Raw genomic sequence first — 24,677 nt, forward strand, 5'->3', positions numbered from 1 at the left:
TGGGCCTGGCTTCTGAAACCTCAAAGCCCAGCCCTAATGACACACTTCCTCTGACAAAGCCACACCTGTCCTACACCTTTCAAACAATGCCACTCCCTGTAAGCCTATGGGGTGGGGGGCGGCATTTAATTCAAACCATCCCATTCCAAATGGCCTTAATCTCTTTGGCCATTTTAATGATCCAGTTATATATGTGTGGTGGGAGGAGGTGGTGAGTGTGGGCTTAGGAAATAGCACAGTCGTTGATTCTGTAGTTCCTGAGGCACCTCCCTCCTCTGTCTCTCTGTCTCTCATTGTCTCTCCTTTTCTAAAAGACAGATGAGCATCCAGCTTATGTGATGCTGGGGATCAAACTCAGGCCTTGGTGATGCTGGACAAACACTCTTCCAACGGAGCTACATAAACCTCCCCAAGCCTATGGGTTCAGTTCCCCAAATCTGACCAATGGTCAGATTTGTGATCGCTGGAAGGCATAGAAAAACAAATAGTCAATATTCAACTCAGTTTTCTGAACAGATTTCAAAAGTTCATGGCTGACATGGGTGTGGGGAGCAAGGCTATAATCTCAGGACTTAAAAGGTGGGGGTTGGGGATTTAGCTCAGTGGTAGAGCGCTTGCCTAGCAAGCGCAAGGCCCTGGGTTCGGTCCCCAGCTCCGGAAAAGAAAAAAAAAAAAAAAAAAAAAAAGGTGGAGGCAAATGGGCTGGGAGCTCCGTCTTTGGCCATGCAGTGAGTGTGAGGCCTGCTGGAGCTACTGGAGACGGTCTCAAAAGTGAAACCAAAAACAAAGTCCATGGCTAAGACAATACGCAACAGACTTGAGAGCAAAGCTTTTGACTTGAAGAAAAGGGCTCATTTCCAGGCAAAGGAGGGCATAGGGTTCATGATACAAGCACTGGTCTGGAGAGGGTGGACACCATCCGGGCTGTACCTTCTAATGAATGAGGAGGTTAGTGGGCAAAACAGGCTGAGACCATCAAGCAAGACAGTGCACATCAAGAAGACCCAGGAAGGGGTGTGAGGATGGCTGTTCTTCCAGAGAACCCAGGTTCAGGTCCCAGTACCCACTTGGTGGCTCACAACCATTTGTAACCCCAGTTCAAATGGATCTGATATCATCTTGTGGCCTCCTTGGGCCCTGTGGGCTTGTGGTACATAGCTATATATTCAGGCAAACACTCAAAAAAACAAAAACAAAAACAAAAATGCCATTCCAGATATGACGGCACATTCCTGTGATCCTAACACCTGGGGGCAGAAGAAGGAGTCTGTGGTAACTGAGGATCATGAGTTTGAAACTAGCCTGGGCTACTTAGCAAGATCCTGTCCCAAAAAAAACCACAAGGACTGAGCATTAGGCATGGGAGTTGGAAGCAGGAGGATTAGGAGTTCAAGAACAGCCTGGGTTATATAGTAAATTCAAGGTCAGCCTGGGGTGTGTGAGGCACTGCCTCAAAACAACAGTAACACAAATCAAACCCTCTCCCGTGGAAAACAACTGTGTGCTGTAGAAAAATGTAGATTTTTGTTTATTTAAAAAAAGAAAATGTGGGGTTGGGGATTTAGCTCAGTGGTAGAGCGCTTGCCTAGGAAGCGCAAGGCCCTGGGTTCGGTCCCCAGCTCCGAAAAAAAGAACCAAAAAAAAAGAAAAAAGAAAAAAGAAAATGTGTGTCAGTTTAAGAGCATGCCGTGTGTGTGTGTGTGTGTGTGTGTGTGTGTGTGTCCACAGAGGCCAGCAGAAGGAGGCATCAGATTGTGAGCCATAGCACCATGATGCTAGGAACAGAACTGGAATCCTTTCCAAGTGGTTTGGCCTCTTAGCCATCTCTCCAGCCTTGCAGACACAGACCATTTCCCCTCATGCGGAGACAGTCCTTACTGTCTTAGACCTTGCACACAAGTTCTGCATACGCACTTGGGTTCTATGCCAGACTGCAATCTCTATATGAATTATACACTACACTGTACTCTCTCTGAGACCAAGAATTGAGTCATCCTATTCCTCAGTTGAAGCACTGAGGAGAGTTTCGAGTGCAGGGGACATTTGAGGAGCATCTGACTAAATAAATTTTTTATGAAAATGTCTCCAAAACCCAGTAGGCAAAGAAAAAGAATTTATTAGTTTTTGCAAATGATTGTTTTGGGAACTGTGAAATTCAGGCATATGAGAAGTCGACGGGGGATGATGTTAGGGAAGGAGACCTGTAAAGTATAAAGGACCTTTCTAATTATACTGCTAGGAAGCCCCAAGGGGCAGCACAGGTCTCTCCATAATAAAACTAGCCAGCACAGTTAGGGTAACTCAGTTGGTAGGGTGTTGGTCTAGCATGAAGCCCAGGGAGTGGATCTCGGGCAAGTCAGGTGTGGTGGCTCATGCAAATAGTGTCAGCACTAGGAGGATCAGCAGAAGGATCAAGAGGTTCAAAGTTGGGCTGGGGATTTAGCTCAGTGGTAGAGCACTTACCTAGGAAGCACAAGGCCCTGGGTTCAGTCCCCAGCTCCGAAAAAAAGAACAAAAAAAAAAAAAAAAGAGGTTCAAAGTTATCTTCAGCTATTGTTTGAGTTCAAAGACACTTTGGGCTCCAAGAAACTTTGCACCCCGTCTCTCAGGGAGAAAAAAGTGCCTGGCAAATGTTTTACGTCTGGTCTTACGGCACAGAGAAACACTGCAGTTTCCTAAGACTGTCTCCTCCCTTGGGTTTTGCTAAATTGGATGGTCATAGTAAGGATCACCTCACCTCTAGCTCCGGTGTCCAGCATTCTCCTAACGTGTCCCTTGCCCTCTCTCTCCCTCAATAAAGGTCAATTCCATAGCTCAGTATGCTCTCGCTCCCTCACCATTATCCAGGCCACTAGCTCCGGAGCTGGACTTGGTGTCTCTGCCCTTTAATCCCCTCCGGTCGGTTGAAGTAGCGAAACCAGTATCAGTTCACTCCAGGCCCTTCCTCCGCTTCTCACCAGAGAGAAGTACAGCCTCCCCAGCGGTCTCCACCTTCACCTCTGGCCCTGGAGGTTTTTTGTTTTCCGGGGCGGGAGGCAGAGGGCTGGGGAGGACTGCTTCTGTTTCCTTCACCAGCAGCTTCCTGGAGATTGCGTAGGCTTGAGCGAGCGAGCTCCAGGACTGGGCTAGGCGGTGGCCCCCCAGCCGCCAGGGTCTGCATGGACCCCTGGCTCCTCCTTCAGCTCCTTTCTGCCCTCCTCGTCTCTTTCCCGCTCTGCCCCAAACCTCGTGGAAATGCAGATTCTCTGGGCAGAAACGGCCCCTCCTTGTCATTGTCCCTGTGGGAACCTTGCTCAAGGTCACCGAGCAGGTCAGAACCTTGCTGAGTCGAGAAGCCTGCCTCAGGCTTCTTCCAGCTCTCAGGCAAGCAGGCACGCTGCTGGCAAAGACCGCGGAATCTGCCGAAGGGTGAGGTGAGCGCCCTCCTCTGGCCGCTCTCAGAATGCTGTCCTCCCAGGCTTGGAGCCTGAGGACTTTCAGAGACCCTCCCTCCCTCATGCATGGGTGGTTCAGATCCTTGCTAGACCTGCTTCACCTGGTCTGTGTAATTCATTCAGGGGTTGGATGGGAGATGGCAGAAGGCGCCCAGCTTAGAACAGTAGAGAGCTGTAATCTGCCACCTGCTGGATAGGTTCAAGTTTCTAGCAAATTCTTTCTGGTCTTTGGATCTTTGGGTGATCACTATGACCTTGAAATCTAAGACCTGCCTCCTCAGCTCCCGTCTCCCATCCCATTTAGGTTCGATTGGTTAGCATCGTGTGTGTGTGTGTGTGTGTGTGTGTGTGTGTGTGTCTGCGTGCGCACGCGCGCGCGTGTCTTGGGCGCAGTGTTCTGGTGCTCTGGGAAGACAATGGATAACCTAAAGGGACAGTGCTGCCAGACAGTGAAGCCAAGTGTCAGGTGTCAGGGAAGGGGTCTGAATAACATTGTGCTTGTTACTGGATTGATTAGCAAGCTGCAGCTTATTTCAAAATAGGAAACATTCTCCAGAACTGGGACCTTCAGTTGTTATCCAGCAGGGGGCAGGGGTACACACACACACACACACACACACACACACACACACACACACACACACCACTCTTCCTCCCTCTGCAGTACGGGCTCTAGTGGATCTCGTAATTCTTCCTGGCCAAGGTCAAGTGTCTGCCACTGCTACATACCCCTGCCATGGCATCTTCGTTCTTCCAAGCTGGAAGGCAGGGCAGGGCTGGGGGTTGTTTTCAGGATGAAATCATTTCGCACAGTGAGGAAGCAGCCAGGTTCTGCATGGGTCTGCTGACAGTCTTGGATGCCTGCCCAGAGCTAGGAGTCTAAAAATGCCTGAACCCATCTTGAGATCTCAGGAGACTGGCTGGAAGTCAGCTCAGGAGCCAGCCATCTCCCCAGACTGATGTCCACCCCACCTTGAACCCATCCCAGAGTGAAACCCCTCCAGGATCAGGGCTCTGTGTCCTGCGGGTGGCTGGATGCCACAGATAGATATGACTGGCATTCCTGAGGCTCAGCTTGGTACTCAGTTATCCAGATACTTGGATGTGCTAAACTAAGTTGGAAATCCAGTCAGGTTTCAAAAGGACAGGAGTTAGAACTGGGAGAGGTACCCTTGCCTGTAGGGACATAAAAGGTTTATTCATAGAAAAGAAGGATCTGAAATTTATCCCATGACATCTTTACCTGGGGAAAAAGCAAGAATGACATCTGGTGGAAGCATGTCAATAGAGATGGTTCAGAGTCATGGAGGGCTTCCTCCCATCCCCATCTTTAAGTGATTAAAGCTGTGTGGAGGGTTGAGTCAGCACTGGCGGAGAGACCAGCATACAAGACTAGAAGTAAAAGATAGCATAGCATAAGTTTGTTTGTTTGTTTTTTTTCTTTTTTAAGACAATGTCTCGTGTAGCTCAGGCTGGCCTTGAACTCACTATATAGTCAAAGATATTCGCAAACTTCTGGACCTTGTGCCTCCACCTCCTACGCGCTGAGATTGCGGGCATACGCTACCATGCCTGATGTATGTCGTGATGGGGACAGAACTCAGGGTTTCCAGCATTCTAGGCGAGCACTCTACTGAGCTACACCCCCAGCGCAGCATATGACAAATTTGAGGACACATAAGGAACCAATGGGAGGTAACTACTCAACAAATACAGTTTGGAAAAATGGGCTCCTACTCACCTCAGGTAATTTACCATGATAAGCAATGACCGAAGAGCTGTTCTGCTGGGGTCAGGACAGGTGGGCCAGAAGAGAAGGCAGGTCAGCATGTCTGTGTATTTACCTGCTGGCCCAGGCGGTCTCAGCCAGGTGACAGCCCTGTGTTCCCTGACGTCTGAGGAGAAGGAGCTTACATGGATCAGACTCTGAGTGAATTTAGAATTCCTGAAAATTTAGGCTTTGAGAACTGATCCAGAGGCAGAAACTGCAGGAGTAGGCTGTCCAAACTCGGTTGGCCAATGCTGCCTTCAGGCCTCACAGGAGCCCCAAGATGCTTCCCTTTTCCTCGACAAGCTTGTTTGTGTCACTTACGTAAGGGAATGCATGGTCTCGGGGACATTTTCATCCTCTTGGCAGCTGGCATCACAGAAATCTCGTGTTTGACTAGGAAGGGATCTGGGCATTGTTCTCACCCCATAATGCATAGACAGGGAAAATCATGCCCCGTGCGGAAGAGTGACATGCAGGATTTCCCACAAGAGGCCAGAATGAGATTTAAACTGTCGTCTGCCCAGTGTCCTGTGTCCAGTCCTACAGTCCTCTGATGTCCCCCACTTAAGGTGTGCCGGCTCCTCTGGCTCCCTCAGTTACCTGGGGCACCCCTTGGTAGACTGACAACCCTCTTCTCAGACAGGCCTGCCTTGGTGAGGGACTACTGGTGTCCACTGTTTCTGGTCTCATGATAGACCCCGGCATCCTTCCGAAGCAGACTCCCCTCAGTTCCTCTGTCCCTAGACCCAGAAAACACTTATCTTTTGGTTTCCCCATGACACTGGCTTGGTGACCTTGGACATGGCACAGCGCAGTCCTAGAACCTAGGGTCAAATTCATGGACTAGTTCTTGCAGACTGTGAAGTGCTATTCCAATGTACGACACTGGATTAGATACTGAACAAACATGGTCTTTACATAACCCAGGCTGGTCTTGAATTCCCTAGGTAGCCAAGGTTAACTTTGAACTTCTGATCTTCCTACCCCCACTTCCCAAATGCTAGGATTACAAATTTGTGCTGGCACCCCTGGTTTAATGTCGTGCCTGTGATCAGATTCAGAGCTTCATGCATTCTACACCAGCACCCCACCAACGGAGCTACATCCTTGGTGTGCCTCTCCCTCTTTTGAAACAGGGTCTTACTGTATATCTCAGGCTGGGCTGGAGCTCTTGATAACTTCCTGCTTTAGACTCTAAGAGTGGAATTACAGGTGTGAGCCACTATATTTGTCCATAGTAAATACTTTTTAAATAGCTGTAAGAAGTAGTTCATTTAAAAAAAGGGGGGGGATATGGGGCCGGAGAGGTGGCACAATGGTTAGAGCACTGGCTGCCCTTGCAGAGGACCCTAGTTCAGTTCCCAACACCCACATAGTGGCTCACAACCGTCTGTAACTCCAGCTCCAGGGAGCCTGATGTTACCTCTTTTGGCCACTGTTGGTACTGCACCTACATAATTTTTTTTTTTTTTGGAAGTAAAAGATTGTAATATTTATATGTGTATATGTGTATATAAGAGCACAAGAATGCCATGTCAAATACGTGAAGGTCAGAGGACAATTGGAGTCTGTTTTCTCCTTCTATAGCTCAGGTTGTCAGGTTTGATGGTGGGTCCCTTTTCCTGCTGAGCCATCTCACCAGCCCCAGAACACTAGTTCCGAATTGGGGGCGATTCTGATACCCCCAGAGGCACTGAATAATACGGGGGCCATTTTTGTCTATCAAAGCTAGGTGGAGTTGCCATGACATCTGATGTGTTAAGGCCGGACACTGACGAGTGTACAGCGTACAGGACAGCCAGCCCCCACAGCAAAGCACTGTTGTTCCCCGGATGTCACAAGTACTAGATGAACCGAACGTGGCAGGGTAGCTGCACAGAGGTGGCTGTCATTTCAGAAAGACAGAGGAGCTATGAGGGTGCAGCTGGCCACAGAGACCACGAGGTGACCAATGTAGGATCGCCCTGCGGCTAAAGGACGTGGCCATGCCTTGGCTTGATAACTTCAAAACATTTTATTTCAATTCTATCCTTGGGAGGCAGCATAAATAATCACAGAAGACCACAAAGGTCAATGAGAGAAAGAAAGCTCCAGGAGGGGGAGATGAGAGCCGACAGTTTAGCCACGGTGGTGCAGGAGGAGAACGTGCTTCAGCACGCTGGCAACAGGGAGCATCCGTGGTTGGAGAGGAGAGACCCCAGGGCTGGGGAACCTCACCTCCCCGTTCCCCAGGAGGGCCTCTGCAGTTGGGAAGTTTTTGCAGGGTGGCCATGGGAAGGGCAGGCAAGAAGTGTCCTATGTATAGCAGATCCCAGCCAAAGACAGAGATTCCCACACCTCCTCTGCCCGAATGGCCGTGACTGTCCTGACACCAGTCCTTTTGAGCTCCATGTGTTAGGTGGGGAGATGGAAAAAGGGGAGGGGGAGAGAGGATAAAGCAAGCGTGTGTGTAAAAGACCGAAGGAGATGCAGCATCCCAGAGCTTCGTGCAGAGAGGGTCACTTCCCAGTTTCCTTCACTGTAAAGTAGGGCAGATGCACGAGTCGGTGAGAGCTATGTGTCAAACAACTGGGGAAACTTTAAAGTGCTGTGTGGGTGGAGTGGCTGTGGTCATCCTGCGTGTGTAAGGCTGAAAGTGGCTGAGATAGCAGGGTTGGAAGTGAGAAGGGAGGGGAGTGGAGGGAGACAGGCAGAGCATCCCTGGAAGCCATCTTGTTCCGCCTGCCCTAGGGCCAAACTCTACCCTTTCTCTGCCTCAGCTTCCAGGAAGAGGCCTCATGTCAGATGGAGGCCCTCCCCTCACCCCCCACCCCCTACGGAGTGAGAGCAAAGAGTGCAGGCCAGGGGGTCCAGGGGCACTGAGTGTAAGGGCCTCAACCTGGCAGTATGGCATGTTGGCACTACTGGTGTTGGGCAGACAGTGGAAGTGGCTTCCAGGTCTCATTCGGCGGAAGCCCACAAAGGGATTGGCATCTCAATACAGTGGGAAGGGCCTGGCCGTGGGGTCTGGATACCAAGGGTACTTGGTCCACTGCTGACCCTCTGGGTGACTATAAATTTGCTTCCTGATGGCAGCCCTCAGTTCTGTCATTTGACAAGTGGGGACACTACTTCCTACCCTGCCTGCTTCACAAATTAAATGGAAAGGGGGTGTAAAAGAGCTTTGAAGAGAACCACAGGGTAGGCAAAGGGTCATTATGGCCTTGGAGAGCGGCCTCTTCATTCCCTGAAGACAAGGGGGGTAGGAGAGAGTTCAGAAAGAGAAGGGCCAGCTGCCAGGTGCTCACCATTGGTGGAGATGAGCTGAGCTTGCTGGGCAGCTGGGAGCAGAATGAGGCAGGAGGTGGGCAGAGCACTCTACCCTCAATCCAGCCCTCACTGTGCTTCAGAAAGTAATGCTGGGATCTGAGCGACTGGTTCCTGTGTAGATAGGTCCTGGCAGCCCCTCTGCAGGGGACAAATTCAATTTCTAAATCGATGTAATCCCACTCTTCCTGTCCCTCCGAGGACACCTGCAGGGAGCCAAGGGGAAGCCTGGCTCTTGGGGCTGCAAGGAAAAGGGCAGCCAGTCAGGGGTGGGCTTTCCAGGAGAAGCTGGGGAACTGGTGTTAGCATAAAGTCAGGAGGTCAAAGGTCAGCTTCCAGTTCTTGATGTGGTAGGTAGGGTCTACCAACTGGTCCCCAGCTTCAGTCCAGGCCCTGTCTCTGGGCTCTACAGATAAGAGGCAGTTTAGGGACCAGTAGAATCAACGGAGAGATCGGCTTGGAAAACAGCCCGAGGAGGAGCTAGCACAGCCCGAGGCGGGGCTAGCACAGCCCGAGGAGGGGCTAGCACAGCCCGAGGAGGGGCTAGCACAGCCCGAGGCGGGGCTAGCAGTTCTTGGGGTTGTTGCGCAGATTTTTCAGTTCGAGCTGGAGCTGACGGAGCCGGATGTCCTTCTGTGCCAACTCCTCCTTCAGCCTCCGAATCTCATCCTGCTGCCTGAAGAACATCCTGAGGAGCTGGGGGTACAGCAAGGTGCAGGGAGAGAACAGGTGAGGAGGACTTTGGAGGACCAGTGTTCTCAGACACCCACCCTACCCAGACCCACCGTGCCTGCTCACCTTCCTCAGTCTCCTGCCACCCTGGGACAGTCAGGCGGGTGTTCCCCGAAGTTATTTCCAGGGTTCCTACTTACCCCTGATGGGAGAATGGTAAAGCGCAGCGGCCACGCAGGCCTGTCCGAGGGAAGCCAGTTTTCAGGATCTCAAGTTGGCCTCTTTATGGGTCTGAACTAAAGCCTTTGTTTGAGATAGGGACTCACTCTAGCTCATTCCGGTCTGAGGCTGACCTCACACTAAGTAGCTGAGCATGACCTTGAACTCAGGATCTTCCTGTCTCTTCCCCCCAGGTGCTAGGGTTATAAGTATGTATTGTCCTCCCTCTGTTTTAGAGGATGGAACCCAGAGCCAGTCCCTCTTCTCTTCTTGAGGAAATTGAGGGTACAGAATGTCACTTAGCCTTTGTGTGTGTGCTCTATCACTGAGCTGTTGCTCTAGTCCTAGAACCTTGTTTAAAATACAGACCCTGAATGAAATGCAAAAGACTGGGCAGTGGCTCATGTCTTGTCGAACATGGGCAAAAAGTTGGAACCCTGGCAGACCTTCATACAGTCGACTCCCTGGATCTACCAGATTCTTACTGCTTCTGTGAAATATACTGACAGATGCCCACAAAACACTGGGAAAGTAGGATACTGGCGGGGGCTCTGCACTTGAGCAAGTCACAAGCTGGGGAGCCACATTCTTCCTTGGTCTGGGCTTCAGTTCCTGCCTCCAGGTTCCTGCCTTGAGCTTCTGCACCCTGACCCCGACTTCCTCATGACGGACTATGATGTGGAAGTGTAAGTCAGATAAACTCATTCCTCTCCAACTTACTTTTAGCCATAGTAACTTACCACAGCAATAGAAAGCAAGCTAGGATATCCACAGTCACTGTGCTGTGAGGTTCCGGCATGATTACATTTGATTATAATAGGACAGAGCATTTTCTATAAAAAATGTGAGTAGAGAGTAGTCTTGCTAAAGGTGATGCTTAACCAACCAAGTGCAGGTGCTGCAGCCATGGAGACGGTTACAGTACTCTTCCAGCCATGCGCACCTGTCAAACGTCCCAGGTGGGCTTGGGATGCAGCGCACCTGGTAGAGTAATTGCCTAGCATTTGAAAAGTGTTGTGTTTGCTACCAAGCACCACACAAAACAAATGTGGGGTCACCTGCCTGTAATCTCAGCAACCAAGGGAAGGAGGAGAAATTCAAGATTACCCTTGGTTAAATATCGGGTTTGAGGTCAGCTAGAGCTATAGGAAAGCCTGTCACAAAACTAAACAACATACACACGCACACACACACATATATACATATACACAAACACATATATATATACACACACATACATATACATACATACACAATATATACATACACATACACATACATACTCACATATACATACACACATACACAATATATACACACATATAACACAATATATACACACATATAACACAATATATACACACATATATACATATATGTATATATACACACACATATATATATACACATGTATATACACATACAAACACACATATATACACACATATACACATGTATACATACATACATAACACACACATATATACACACATATACACATATATACACACATATACATACAGACAAATATACACATATATACACACATACACACATGTGTATACACACATATACATACAGACAAATATACACATATATACACACACACATACACACATATGTCATGAAGAACGAGTCTTCTGCCTCATTGAACCTGTCTCAGAAGTCGATTAAGGGGCTAGTGGAGCACTTGCTCAGCATGTGTGGGGCCCTAAGTTCCATACCCAGTGTGGTCAGAAAACAACAAACTAGAGAAAACAATATAAAATGGGGACTTTGCATTCAGATTGACTTTTTTTTGGGGTGAGAGTCTGGTTTCACCTCAAAGATTCTTAGCTGCTCCTCAGTCTTTTAGCTAAGATCAAGCAAAAAACAAACCAAAAGGACTGGAGCTGGAACTGAGTTAAGGAATAGTGATTGTGAGAGAGACTGTCACAGTAGACTCCAACCAGGGTGGCATCAGCCAAGCAAGTGGCGGGCCCTGCATCCATCAAAGTCCTCGAATGGACTGGGTCCAGTGCACAGGCCTGTAATCCAGTGCTGCCTGAGGCAGGAGGATGGAGAGTTTGAGGCTAGCCTGGGTTGTACAGGGAGATCCAGTTTCAACTCCCTGCTCTGAAGTATGAATTCATACATTTTATGTTTCAAGAAAAAGTCAATGGTTTGAAGAATGCATCATTTTTATGATTCCCTCCTTTCATTGACTTTCCCTGTTTTAAAATTAATTAATTGATTTATACTATTATTTGTAGCAGTAGGAGGTTCTGAGACAGGGTCTTATTACATATAGCCCAGGATAGACTAGAATTTGATCTATTCCTGCTTAAACCTCTTGAGTGCTAGGATTACAGACTTGTAACCCAGGCTAGCTTTGAATTCGTGGCAGTCCTATGCCTCTGCCTCTCAGCTGCTGCTATTACATGCTTGCACCACTATGCCCGTGCCACAGCATGGCTCTTAGAGGTATAATTCACAGGCCATCGCAATCCCACATTTCACACGTATAATTCAATACAGTTACTGAGTTGTCCAACCATATACTTCCCTCTCTCTCCCTTTCTCTCTCCTGTGTGCGTGCGTGTGTGTTTAGAGATAGCCTTATTCTGTACCCTAATCTGGCCTGGAACTCACTACATAGCCCAGGCTAGCTTGAACTCATGGCAATCCTCCTGCCTCAGTTTCCTGAGAGCTGATATTTCAGATGTGCGCTATCATGCCCTGCTTCTGAGCTTGCCCTTAGATCGCCGTTTTCCTTTCTTGCCCCACTTGCTCACGGGTTGATTCCCAGCTTTCAGAATGACTACAATATAGGTAAAGCCAGGTCTGAGTTATTTCTTCCCAAGGTGGGAGAGTCATGGCTTAGCTACAGGAGGATGGTGGGCTCTGTCTCACCTGCACAGAGAACCTATGAATGCTTCCCCCAGGTCACCAGATCCAATCCATATAGGTGTCTGGGTAGCTGGATGTCACTCCACTTAATCCCCTCGGACCCTTCCTCTTCACCCTCAGGGCTAAGACAGAGTTCCAACCCTCACTAGTGCTTACCCGGACAGTCTCAGCAACCCATATTCTACCTTCAAAAGGCAGGATACTTTTTAAAAACATTTTTTAAAGAGATTTATTTATTCTAGGTATATGAGTACACTTTGGCTGTCTTCAGACACCAGAAGAGAGCATCAGATCCCATTACAGATGGTTGTGAGCCACCATGTGGTTGCTGGGAATTGAACTCAGGACCTCTGGAAGAACGGTCACTGCTAGTGCTCTTAACAACTGAGCCATCTCTCCAGCCCCCTTTAATGTTTTAAAAACTGAAAATGTTAAATGTAAATAAAAACAGGAAAGATCCCCAGAGCCTCCTAGAGCCATCCGGTTCCAAATCTTCTATCACTGCCTGCCCTCTGCCCGCCTGGGTTATTTTGAGAAGAATCCGTTTATCACAAGATTCCATCCATTCTAGAAATCTGATCATCTTTCTACAGCGGCAAATGACCCTACATCTCTTTCCTATCCCAGGTCTCTAGCTCAGTATGGATTCTACCTCAAAGGTACCGGGATTACAGGTACCGTAGGCCCAGCTTATGTGGTACTGGGTATCGAACCCAGGTCCTTGGACATGCTAGACAAGCATTTTACTAGCTGAGCCACACCCCCAGTCCACATAAACACATCGCATGCCTGTGATCAAGCTGCCTGTCAAATTCTCTTTTAGGGTGAGGTCAAGTGCAGTGATTGTGACTAATGGTGGTGGTCGTCTACGTGTGCAGACCAACAGCCCAGTCTAAGATGGTGCTTGTGACCCTCCCCACTGAACTGAACCTGACAGCTTGTGTCAAGCAAGCAGGGCGTGGCAGCATGGATGATGCATCATCTCAGATCACCTTACAGAACTGCCCTGGCTTCCATCTTGGACTCCTCTCTTGCTCTGCGGGAAGCTGGCTGACATGGTGAAAGCTAGCATTTAGTGAAGTCCGTATGGCTAGGGCAGTGAGGACTGAGGTCCTCTGCCTGAGCAGCTAGCTATGAGAATCAGTAGTCAAGCAGGTCCTCCCTTAGCTAGGACCCAGGCTGTGACCATGACCCTGGCTGACATAGCTACAGCTTATAAGTGACTTGAACCACGGGTACCCAGAGGTGCCGCAGGCTGATGAGCCTTTGTGAGGTGTTGTGCTTTGAGTATGGAATGCCCCCCAGAGGCTTGTGTATTTGAATACATGGTTTCCAACTGGGGGTGCTATCTGGGAGGGTTGGGGAACCTTTAGGAGGTAATGCCTCCCTAGATGAAGCAGGGCACTAGGAAGTGAGATTATAAGTTTTATAGCCCTGCCCCATTTCCTGTTCACTCTCTGCTTCTCGACTGTGGAGGTGGTGGGACCAGATGCCTCTTCCTAGTGATGCCATGATTTCCCTGCTATAGTGGACTGTATCCCCTCCAACTGTGGGCCCCCAAACCCTCTCTGCTTGCTCCTTCAGGTGTTTTAGTCACGACAATGAGAAAGGGTGAAGTTAATATGCTCTGGGTAATATGTTACACAGCCAGCCTCTCTGAGCACTTAGGCGCCATGAAGACGACGGGGTACCGTGCACCATCCCTCTGGTGTCACAACAGTTGGACAAGTCAGGAAACTCTGTCCCAGCCAGGAAATGGCAGAGGCAGAAATCATACACAGATGGGCTTATACAACCAATCAGTCTTGCAGCTGTGTCAGGCCACGTGCCCGACGCTCAGTAGGCATCCGGTAAGCCAGCTGAGCTGCGTTGGCATGTGGGCCTGAGGGCACAGCCTGAAATTGGAGAACTTCAGAGGGCATGGACACCCTAGCTGTCTCAGCATGAGCTCTCACTCCTCCTAGGTGGTACAAAGAGCCTTCTGTAAACAGCCTCTTCCTCTGAGGCAGGAAATGTGACAGACCAGCAAGCGGGAAGGCAAGGCAGGCTGTGATGAGGAGAGCAGGCTGGATCCTCTCGGTGGTTTACAACGCCCACAGCACTGTGCAGTGGATTCAGAAGGATGGTATTCAACCCCGGTGTCAGTGAATTTGAGGTTTGGAGAGGGGCAGATCTCTCTGATGCTCCAACCCCTGTGTTCATTGAGGCCAGAGGCAATGTTTCTTACAGAATGTGTCACTGACAGAACAATGTCCTGGGATAGAGCTGGCTTCCAAGCCTGAAGCTCACAGTGGCAACATAAAGGGCTGGCTCTTCCTAAGTGGTGGGGGGAGACCCTGCACCCTTACCTCATTCTCTGTCCTGGGAGGGACATTTTCTAATAAATCTATGCCGTTGACGACGACGCTCTTCTTTTCTCTGATGGGGGCCTTAAATACCACTTTTGAAGACTTCTTATAGCCTTCCTTCAGAGACATCAGCACGGGATCTGGGAAGGCAATGAAGACAGTGTCATCCAACAGGCTGGACTGGAGAGTGAGGTATCACTGTACTGAGCTTGCCAGCTGTGTGGGAGGGGAGGGGAGGGAGGGCACATCTGGACGGGAATCGTGCAGAGGAAGCTGGCAAAGCCTGCAGCCCCTTGGGCTCTTCGGTGGCTCCTGCCTGCAGAGGTACCTCGGTTGACGCCTCCCAGCCATTCATCAGGGGTCAGCGCTGGCTCTGTGCCTGGCGTCATGGGGTAAATGTCCTCCTGGTAGGAATCTGACTGCATGGGGGAGAAGGAAGAGAAAAGATATCTGGAAACCGTTGGGAAAGCCCTGGCCATCTAGCTAGGCACACTCCAGCAATTCTACCTCTAAGTCATTAAGTCATTGTCTTAATGACCTCTTGTGGAGAACTGCCTGCTTTCAGGCAAACCAACCATCCCTACCTGAGAGTGTCCTCTGCCCTCTACCTCAGGTGGAGCCTGAATATTCTAGTCCCCGACACCTCCTTTATCTGGGTTCATTGTCAGGGCTTCAGGTTAGTAAGATTCAGTATGGGGTCCTTTGCAGCCCAACCCAGGCCCACTCACCCTCCGGGGCACAATCATGGAGATGGGTTCAATTAGGCCCTTGAGAGTCACGAGCTTGTAGAAGCGGAAGACCTCGCAAGCAGACACATCCAACCCATGCTTGGGCATGACACCTGTGGAGAGACACAGGGCTCTGTGGGGGTCTCTGTCCCTGCTCACAGTCTGATGTTCTCAGGCTGGCTGCAGTTTGGGTGCAAGGACCGATCCAGAGGACAGAGGGTAGCCATGATGTCTTAGAGTCGGCCTCTGACTCAAGACAGTCACTTTGGGGGTGGGAGTGGGGCAGGCAAGGTCATGGATCCCAGTCTGGCCTCAAACTCAAGATACAAAGTCATACAAGGCTGCAGGGCCAAGCACCTTCTGGAATGAACTGGCTTCCCTACGCCTCTTTGTCTCAGTCTGCAGAGAACAGGAAGGAGGGCGAAGCCATTTCCCACCCCAGAGGTTTCAACCCAGCCCAAGAGACGGCTTGTTGTTGATCTAGAGCTGGCCAGTACTTGTGTGTGGTGTCTGTGCTTCATTGGCCAAACTGTCCTGAGCAGCTTTGCCTCCTGAGTAGAAAAGCTACTCTGAGGCAGGGGCTCATGGTGCTAAGAGCTCAGCCTGGGCTTCCACGGACGGGATTTGAACTGGGTCTCTGCTCCTTTTTCCACACATGTACTTTTGGTTTGTTGGGCAGAAATGGCCCTGTGTGAGGTCATGGGAGACTGAGGCACATAGATGATTGGCATCTGCCTGGCAGTGTGCCAAGCACAGACAGAACACATCTTCCCTGTAGTGTGAGTGAGGGAGGGTTCTAGGTCCTTCCGACTGGGATGGAAGCTGTTCTTCCAAAGAGAATTCTAGAACTCTCCCTTCCACCTATCTCTCCTCCCTCTCTCTTTCTCTTCCTCTTTATCAAGACTGGGTCTCACTAAATAGCCCCCTGGACTGCCCTCAAACTCACAGTCTTCTGTTCCTCTCTCTGGGTGCTGGGATCCACAGGAAAATGGTGGAGCTCTTGCCTGCCTGCTGCATCTGGGGCTATCGTCCTGGTTTCAGAGCCACTGAACCTCCTCCTACCATGGGAGCCCCATCGTGGAGTAAGTCTCCCATCTAGGGCTGAGGAAGGAGACAGAGCCTGTACCCTGCAGTCTGCTACTGAACATAGATGGCCAAGCTGGTGCTGTGAGTGAGTGCAGAGGAACTGACCTGCCGAAGGCAGCATGCATGGGTCCCGTTCCCCTCCGCCCACCGACTGGCTTTGGAGTCTGACTAGTGTGTAAAGGGCACACTGTGTAGGCGCAAGCCAATACCACCTCCTGTTCTGCACAAAGCAGCCCGGCAGCCTCCGGGTCCTTACCTAGGCCTTTCTGTGGGGCTGGGGAGCGGAACTCCATGAGGTAGCTCAGGTAGGGCTTCTCCGTGCTGATCTCATAGTACCGGATGTTTCCATCCCCCTGAAGGTAGCAGAGAGGCAATGAGAATAGAGGGCAGGGTCCAGCAGACCTAGACCCAAGGTGCTACAGAAGAGAGCTGCCCTTGTGCCTCCAAGGTGGCTAGGAGATGAAGAGACCTGTACTTTAGGCTGGGTAGCTCTACTAGGGGCAGGGGTGGATATGGGATGGTATGTATATGCTATGTACTCACAGTGTGTGTCTGTATGGTGCATGGGATTTGTGTGATGTGTGCATAGCATGTGTGCAGTGTAGCATGTTTGTATAGTGTGTATATGCTGTGATGTATATGGTGCAATGTGTATGGTATGTGTGTGATATTGTATGTATATATGGTATGGTATGTGTAGGTGTGGTGCATAGTTTGTGTGCATTGTAGTATATATTATAGTCTGCATAATGTGTATGTATGCAATGTGGTAGGTATGTATAGTCTATGTAACATGTATGTATGGTGTGGTATGTGGCATATATGGGTGGCATCATGTGCGTTATGTGTGCAGTGTACTATGTATATATGGTCTCTGGTGCATATGAATGGTGCAGTCAGTATATGTGGTATGTATGTGGTATGTACATTATATGTTCAGTGTGGTGTTTGGTGTGATGTGTGTGGTGTGGTTGGTTTTTGTCATGTCCATACAGCCTTTCTAATGAAGCCATATTCAAAGATCTCCTGACTGGTGCTTCATCTTCTGCCATTGGTTACTGACTACATGGCAGGCTTAGTTCTTTATTTCTCCACTCGGGCTTGTCCTGTAAGGAGTTCTCAGTCACTGACACTTCAGCAAGAGTGACAGAGGTGTAGGTGGAAGTGTTGAGAGCCAGGGGCTGGGCTGGCTCATGGGAAGCCACAAAGATTAGGTTGGTTTTCTTAGGGATAAGGCGAGAGTGATGTTCTAATGGGGACCGGAATCTCCCATTAACTGACAGTCCCGCCCTCACCCCACTACCTTTCCAGCCAGGTAGAGCATGTGGGTGTCAGCATCATAGAATGGGAACAGGAGGCCTGAGAGTCCATCAATTTCTTCCTCGATCATTGGCATGGACAGATCCTCCTGTAGGGAGGAGGGTGGTGTGGGTTAGGCTGTATCCAGGAGGAGAGCATGGCTCCTTCCCAAATCCCAGCAGAGCCACCAGAGCTCCAGCCCCCTCCAGCAGAGGGCCCAAGCACCGACCTCATTCTACTCTTGCCCTATCTGGACTCAGAGACTCAGGAGCTCAGATATAGGCGGCTGTCCCTCCCCGCCCTCCTGCTGGCATCCCAGTGTCTGACCTGGTCCCAGAGGGCAATCTGTCTGGTGTTCCACCTGGAGACCCCTGTCGTGAGGAGCCGCTTCATGTTGCCCAGGAACACTACCCGGTTCACTCTGTGGTTTTTGCAGTTTGCCTCCTGGAGGGGACAGAGACCATAGGTGAGTCAGGGCCCTCAGTATGTAACTCTGTAGAGAGCTGAATGAAATGGTGGTTCTTCCAAAACCCTTGTCCCAGTTAGAGGGTGCTGTGCTGCCCCCTGATTTAGATAAAAACGATCCTTGCATATGTAATTTGGCTATGAATTGTGAGGGGAGGGGGAGAGATGACACAACCTTGGAGGCAGGGACAGCCACAGGCCAGCGGGCCAGCATGCCAGCAGCCCCTCCAGAAGCTAGAAGAAGCAAACGCAAGTCTGGAATCTAGCATTTGGTAAGTTGAGGCAGGAGGAGTACAAGTTCTAGGCCAGCATAGACTACATAGAGCTCTACAGCGAGATCCTGTTTCAAGAAACCAAAAGAAGAATTAGAGAGATGGCTCCACTGATAATGTGCTTGCCGTGCATGCAGGGGTCCTGAGTTTGATCTCTACAAAACCATATTAAAAGGGGGGGGGGGGGGAGTCAGCAAAGGCACTTGCCTCAGAGCCTGAAGCCCTGAGTCAGATCCCATGAACCTATAAGGTAGAAGAAAAGAACTAATGTCTTTGAGTTGTCCCCTGATCTCCTCCATGTGTGAGCTCCTCCTCCAACACACACACAATTAATAAATGTAGATTATTTTCAAAAATTAAAAAGCTGGGTGGTGGGCTTTGTAATCCCAGCACTAGAAGGTAGAAACAAGAGGGCCCTTGGGCCTCCTGGCCAGCCGGCTTAGCTGCATCAGTGAGGGTGGGTTCAGTGAGAGACCCTGCCTCAGAAAAATGAAGAAGACACCTGCCATCGGCCTCTGGCATCCACATGTCCATGTGAAGTCATGTACAAGCAAGAACCGAGTCTCCTCTAAAATCTTTGGAGGGAGAGCAGCCTACAGACGCATCCACTTGGGACTCCTGGATCCCCCATCAGAAAGACCCAGGTTCTGTTGCGTGAGGCCACTTAGCTTGAGGACATTAGTTACAGTAGCCGCAGTAACACAGTTGTCTTCCAGCACAGAGCCCTGGGATTCAGGAACCCAGGGCCTTGTGTGATCCAGAGCAGCGGAAACAGGGAAGGGCCGGGTTATCCTTCACTAATCCCTCAGGGGCCTTCGTTTAACCCATGAAACATATCCTGGAAACATGTCCCCCAACCCCATTTCCCTGCCTCAGTCTTCAAGGCTGAGATTCCAGGCATGTGCCATCCTACCATCCCCCACACTTTCAGACAGTGCTGGGGATCAAACTCAGGACTCTGTGTGTGGTAGGTGAGCTCCTTATCAACTGCTTCCCTTAATTAAGTGTCCTCAGTCCCCTGTCCTGCCCATCCGTATTTTCCGTCCTCCAGAGCCTTGTGGTTGCCATGTAGTAAGAACTCGGGAAACAATTACGGCTATTGCTGAATCCCTTTAATCTGAGTCTCGGGGAGTAACCTCCCACCAGCCTCCCCGCATGGAGCTATCTGTGGACCTGGAATCATGTGCCTTTTGCCACAGGCACATCCTGTGCATGTGGCTGGGCAGTGAGTCCAAGGTCCCCTCCCTTGGACCCATGATAGGACTTGGTAGACCCCAGGGACTCAGGAACTGAAGGTCCATTGCAAGAAGTAGAAGAATCCTCTTTGGAGGAGACGTCACCATGGTGGCAGAAAAGAGGGCTGAGAATGGCCCTGAGCCGATAGGCTGATCCAAAGGCATGGGTGAGATGAGGGTACAGGGCCCCAGCACAGCCTGTTTCCTCCATAGACTCCAGCACGTCCTCCCCCTCAACAAAACGTAAGGCTCCACCTGCAGAACACGGCCAGAGCGGGGCTCAATCACGCGAAGCTTCTTGTCTTTGCACGTGGTGGTGAGCAGGCTGCCGTCTGTGTTGAAGGACATGCAGAGGATCACATCTGTGTGACAGTCAATCATTTTCACTGGCTCTCCTATGTCCAGGTTCCAGATGAGGACCTGTGAAAGCAGGAGGTAAACTCATTGGCTGCTGTGGTCCTGGGTACCTGTTCTCCATTCTCACCAATAGCCCTGGGAGGAGCTGTCTGCACAAGGCCTGGGCTACATGGGGCTACAGGCTCATTGTCAAGGGTTCTGTACAGAAAGGCAGATGCTTGGCAACTACACACCGATATTCATATCAACTGTCACCTAGACAGAAGTTAAAGTCACCTAGAAGACAATGGTCTGGAAGTGTCTGTGAGGGAGTGTCTGGACTGTGTTGACTGAGACAAGAAGACCTAAATATGGGCGGCACCTCTCTGTGGACGGCTAAGCACCAGCAGTCATGTCTCTGCTTCCTGACCATGGAGCAGTGTGACTGGCTGTCTCGTGGGCCTGCCATCTTGGCAGACTATACCCTCCCACTGTGAGTCAAGATGACCCTTCCTTAAGCTGCTTCTTGTTGAGTATTTGGTCACAGCAACCAGAAAAATAACCAACACACACATGATCCCCTGAGAGCCTCCGACAGGTCCCAGTCTTGACTCGGTTTCTTTAAGAAATAAGGAGAGACACCCCAAGACTGGCCCCAGGTGGCTGGCATGATAGGATTTGGGGTTGCAGTTTCCCCTGCAGCCCTGCAGCTCTGGTTGCTCAATTTCCCTACTAGGAAGGCACAATCATCTCTTGGTTAGGAAGTTACCAGACAAAGGTTATGGGCACTGTGGTCTTCCAGTCCACTAAACTCCAGAGAGGATAGGAAAGATGCCTTAAGTCCCCAAGACCCCCAGGAAAAATTTGTGCGCAGGAGATGGTCGGTCTTGTGTAGAGCATGAATGAATGATCGAATGAATGAATGACCAAATGGGCCCATGACAGTCAACGTGCTTAGACTATCCCCTGCTCTCCTCTCCCCCACCGTCCCCCACCGAGCCAGCTCTACCCAGGTTGCCCACACCTGGGCCCCGTACCTTGTAGTCATAGCCAGCACTGAACAGAATGTTGTTAGTTGTGGGGTGCCACTCAACCAGCCCCACACGGCGGCTGTGTCCGTGGAGCTCCAGGAGAGCCTCGGTCATGTTCCGCTTCAGCCCGCCCTCAGGGATCTCCCAGATCCGCACCTGCAGAGGGGAGAGGCTTGGTTTTAGTTGGACAGGCAGGGGCAGGGAGTGCCACAGACCCGAGGGAGGAGCCAGTGCTAGACGGGCAGAAAGCTCCCTCTTTTGGCTACAGGTGTTCTCTGCCAAATAACCCCAGACAATGAACACTGTTTTCAGTTGTTTTTGTTTTGTTTTTTGAACAGGATCTAATGTAGCTCAAGATGACCTGAAACTTCTGGTCTTGCCTCCACTTCTGGAGTGTTTAGATCACAGGAATGAGCCACCATGACTTGTTTTAGCACACCTGCTTTATAGGATGCTGGGGGTTGAACTCAGCTGTGAGGGGCTGTATACAGATAGCTATAGAATTATGATGAGAAGTGGGACCCCTCCCCTCTGTGTGTGTGTGTGCATATGTGTGTATGTATGTGTATGTAGGTGTGTGTGTGTGTATGTGTGTGTATATGTGTGTGTGCATGTGTGTCTATGTATGCGTATGTAGGTGTGTGTGCATGTGTATGTATGTGTATGTGTGTATATGTGTGTGCATGTGTGTCTATGTATGTGTGTATATGTAGGTGTGTATGTGTGTGTATATGTGTGTGTGCATGTGTGTCTATGTATGTGTATGTGTGTATATGTGTGTGCATGTGTGTCTATGTATGTGTGTGTATGTAGGTATGTATGTGTGTGTATATGTGTGTGTGCATGTGTGTCTATGTATGTGTATGTGTATGTAGGTATATGTGCATGTGTATGTATGTGCATGTGTGTGTATGTATATGTATGTATGTGTATGTAGGTGTGTGTGCATGTGTGTGTATGTGTGCGTGTGTGTGTGTGTGCGTGTATGTGTGTGTATGTAGGTGTGTGTACAATGCTCAAGAAAGCCAGCCTATGGCACTGGATCACCTGGAGTTGGACTTACAGCAGTTGACGTGGTGGGTGCTAGGAACCAAACTTGGATCCTCTGGAAGAGAAGTAAGCACACGTAACTAACCACTGAGCCATCTCTCAAGACCCTTATATGATATTCTGTGATCTACTGTGGCAGTGTGAATGAGAATGTCCCCATAGGCTCTGTATTTGAACATTTTGTCCCTAGTTCTTGTTGGAGGAAGTAAGCCATTGGTGTCTCTCTCTCTCTCTCTCTCTCTCTCTCTCTCTCTCTCTCTTTCTTTCTTTCTTCTTTTCTTTTTTGAGACAGGGTTTCTCTGTATAGCCCTGGCTGTCCTGGAACTTGCTCTATAGACCAGGCTGGCCTCAAACTCAGAGATCTGCCTGTCTCTGCCTACCAAGTGCTGGGATGAAAGGTGTGTAACACCACCACCCAGCTAGGGCTTCAAGTGTCTAAAGATTCTCTATTTCTAGTTGACCCCCTGCTTCATGCTTACGGTGAAGGACATAAACCCTCAGCCTCCAATGCTGCCGACATGCCTCCCTACGGTGTGGACTCTTATCCTCTGGAACGGTAAGCTCAAATAAACTCTTCTACAAGTTGCCTTGGTCGTGGTGCTTTCTCACAGTTGCTCAAGAGCAGTAACTATGTAACGAGTATACCTAGGAAGGCATGGGATATTCCTTTTGACATCATCTAGACAGAAAACAAGTGACTAGCAAGAGTGGAACAATTTAATATACGATGTCAATCGTCACGTTCACCATTTGGCTAGGTCACCACAGAGAGCATCTGAAAGCAAGCAAGGCTGAAGTTGGGGTGCTTGAAGGGAACTCCTTTGCTAAGTCTCCTAGCCAATCTGGTGCATCTTCCTCGGAATATGGAAACAAGGGCCTCCCCACAAAACCCCTATAACTCATCTATAAGAAGGAAGGAAGGAAGGAAGAAAGGAAGGAAGGAAGGAAGGAAGGAAGGAAGGAAGGAAGGAAGGAAGTTTTTCCATGGAGAATTTGAAACCACCATTCTCAGTTTCAGGAAATCAGCCTACTTGAGAACAAGTTTCTTCACTGGGAGTTCCTTGGTGGCTCTAGCCCACCACCCACCACCCACCACCCACCACCTACCACCACCTGCTGGTGTGCAAAAGCGACATGGAGAGGGACCTGGCACGACCTTCTGCCTTCCAACAGTGCAAGGCCCGTGGAGTGAGGATTAGTTTAGAAATAGTGGGGACAGGACTTGGGGTGATGACCAGGAAGACACACATTTCTTTCACCCCCAATTGAGAAGACTAATGCTTAGATTAGACATGTGCACAATACATACACACACACTTTCTTCTTTTGTTCCAAAAAGCTACTATTATGCATGTTTATGGCTTATTTATTTTTATGTGACTACAGGTATGAGTATCTTTATATATTACTATGTACAGATATGCCATATATATGTACATACATGTATAAGAATATATGAGACATATGTAAGAAATAAATTATATATATTTATATGTACTTATTCATGTAATTTGAATGCATATACATGTTCGTGTGTGTGTCTGTGCGTGTGTATGTACATGTGTGTGCATGTGTATTGAGGCTAAACCCATTCACTAGCTGAGTGACACTGGATGAGCCATTAATCCTCTGAGGCTCTAGCTCTTGGTGTAGAAAGTCAGGGGATCTGTGGGCTTTGCAGAGGCTTGTGGCTTAAATCAAGCTGGAGTCATGTGAACTGAGTTGTTAGAATGGCAGCTGGTTTGTGCCTGGGGAACACCAGGGAGGTTGGACCCCAGCTCTAGCCTCTGGGATTGATTTAAACTTGAGAGAGAGAGAGAGAGAGAGAGAGAGAGAGAGAGAGAGAGAGAGAGAGAGAGAGAGAGAGAGAGAGAGAGAGAGAGGAGACACAGAGACACAGAGACACACAGAGAGACAGAGACAGAGAGACAGACAGAGACAGAGACAGAGAGGCATATACATGTAGACACTGGTGATTCCCCAAGCACCTAAGTAAGGTTTGGGGAACCAGGGAGAATCAATACCCCACAGAGAGGTGTCTCTTATTTAACACCTGGAAGTTCCCCTCCTGGGCCCAGCTTTCTCATCTGCACATTGAGCCAAGTTAGTTGATCTTCCAGACTTCTCTGACATTGTTGAGAGGGAAGAAACCACCAGGCTTGACCCACAGCAAAAAGTTGGCACCAGATACTTAAAAAAGAAAAGCTCTGGAGAGTGGCTGCAATTCACGGTGGGCTTGAAACGCCCAGAAGGAAGCTCCAGCCTCTTAGAATGCATGGAATTTGCTGGAAACAAAGTGTATCTGGGATGTGGGAGGAACGCTGTGGTTCTGCCCAGGGAGTGAGCTGGGAGCCTACTGCAATAACACAGGAAACCAAACAGTCTGCCAAACAGGATTTGGGGAAGGAAGGGGTGGAGAGAAGAGTGGAGGGTTCTCCTCCAGCGAGCCAGCTGTGCCAGAGAGTCCCCTTACAGCCTGGAGCCAGGGTCTTGTCACACACACTCTCATTTAATCAATCAGATAAGTGGGGATGGG

General features: G+C 49.6%; 1 protein-coding gene and 1 long non-coding RNA gene across 3 annotated transcripts in view; one reads left to right on the top strand and one right to left on the bottom strand.

Annotated features, from left to right (window-relative positions):
- Positions 1 to 7,195: 7,195 nt before the first annotated feature.
- Coro2b (coronin 2B) overlaps positions 7,196 to 24,677 on the bottom strand; it is a 110,344-nt gene continuing 92,862 nt past the window's right edge. The window contains exons 4-12 of the mRNA NM_001427032.1: positions 21,098 to 21,247; positions 19,980 to 20,144; positions 18,080 to 18,196; positions 17,757 to 17,861; positions 16,710 to 16,806; positions 15,368 to 15,480; positions 14,968 to 15,058; positions 14,640 to 14,779; positions 7,196 to 9,207 (exon numbers count right to left, since the gene is read on the bottom strand). Coding sequence (NP_001413961.1) covers positions 9,076 to 9,207; positions 14,640 to 14,779; positions 14,968 to 15,058; positions 15,368 to 15,480; positions 16,710 to 16,806; positions 17,757 to 17,861; positions 18,080 to 18,196; positions 19,980 to 20,144; positions 21,098 to 21,247 — 1,110 coding nt within the window. The 3' untranslated portion in view covers positions 7,196 to 9,075. The remainder of the gene's footprint in view (positions 9,208 to 14,639; positions 14,780 to 14,967; positions 15,059 to 15,367; positions 15,481 to 16,709; positions 16,807 to 17,756; positions 17,862 to 18,079; positions 18,197 to 19,979; positions 20,145 to 21,097; positions 21,248 to 24,677) is intronic.
- Positions 9,110 to 14,689, top strand: LOC120094182 (uncharacterized). Of its 2 annotated transcripts, XR_015627761.1 has the most exons (3): positions 9,110 to 9,240; positions 9,912 to 10,088; positions 13,115 to 14,689. It is a non-coding gene; the product is annotated as an uncharacterized LOC120094182 (long non-coding RNA). The 2 variants fall into 2 exon arrangements; XR_015627762.1 differs by lacking the exon at positions 9,912 to 10,088.

This window comes from Rattus norvegicus, chromosome 8 (assembly GCF_021556685.1).
Source record: "Rattus norvegicus strain SHRSP/BbbUtx chromosome 8, alternate assembly SHRSP_T2T, whole genome shotgun sequence".
Classification (NCBI taxonomy): Eukaryota; Metazoa; Chordata; class Mammalia; order Rodentia; family Muridae; genus Rattus; species Rattus norvegicus.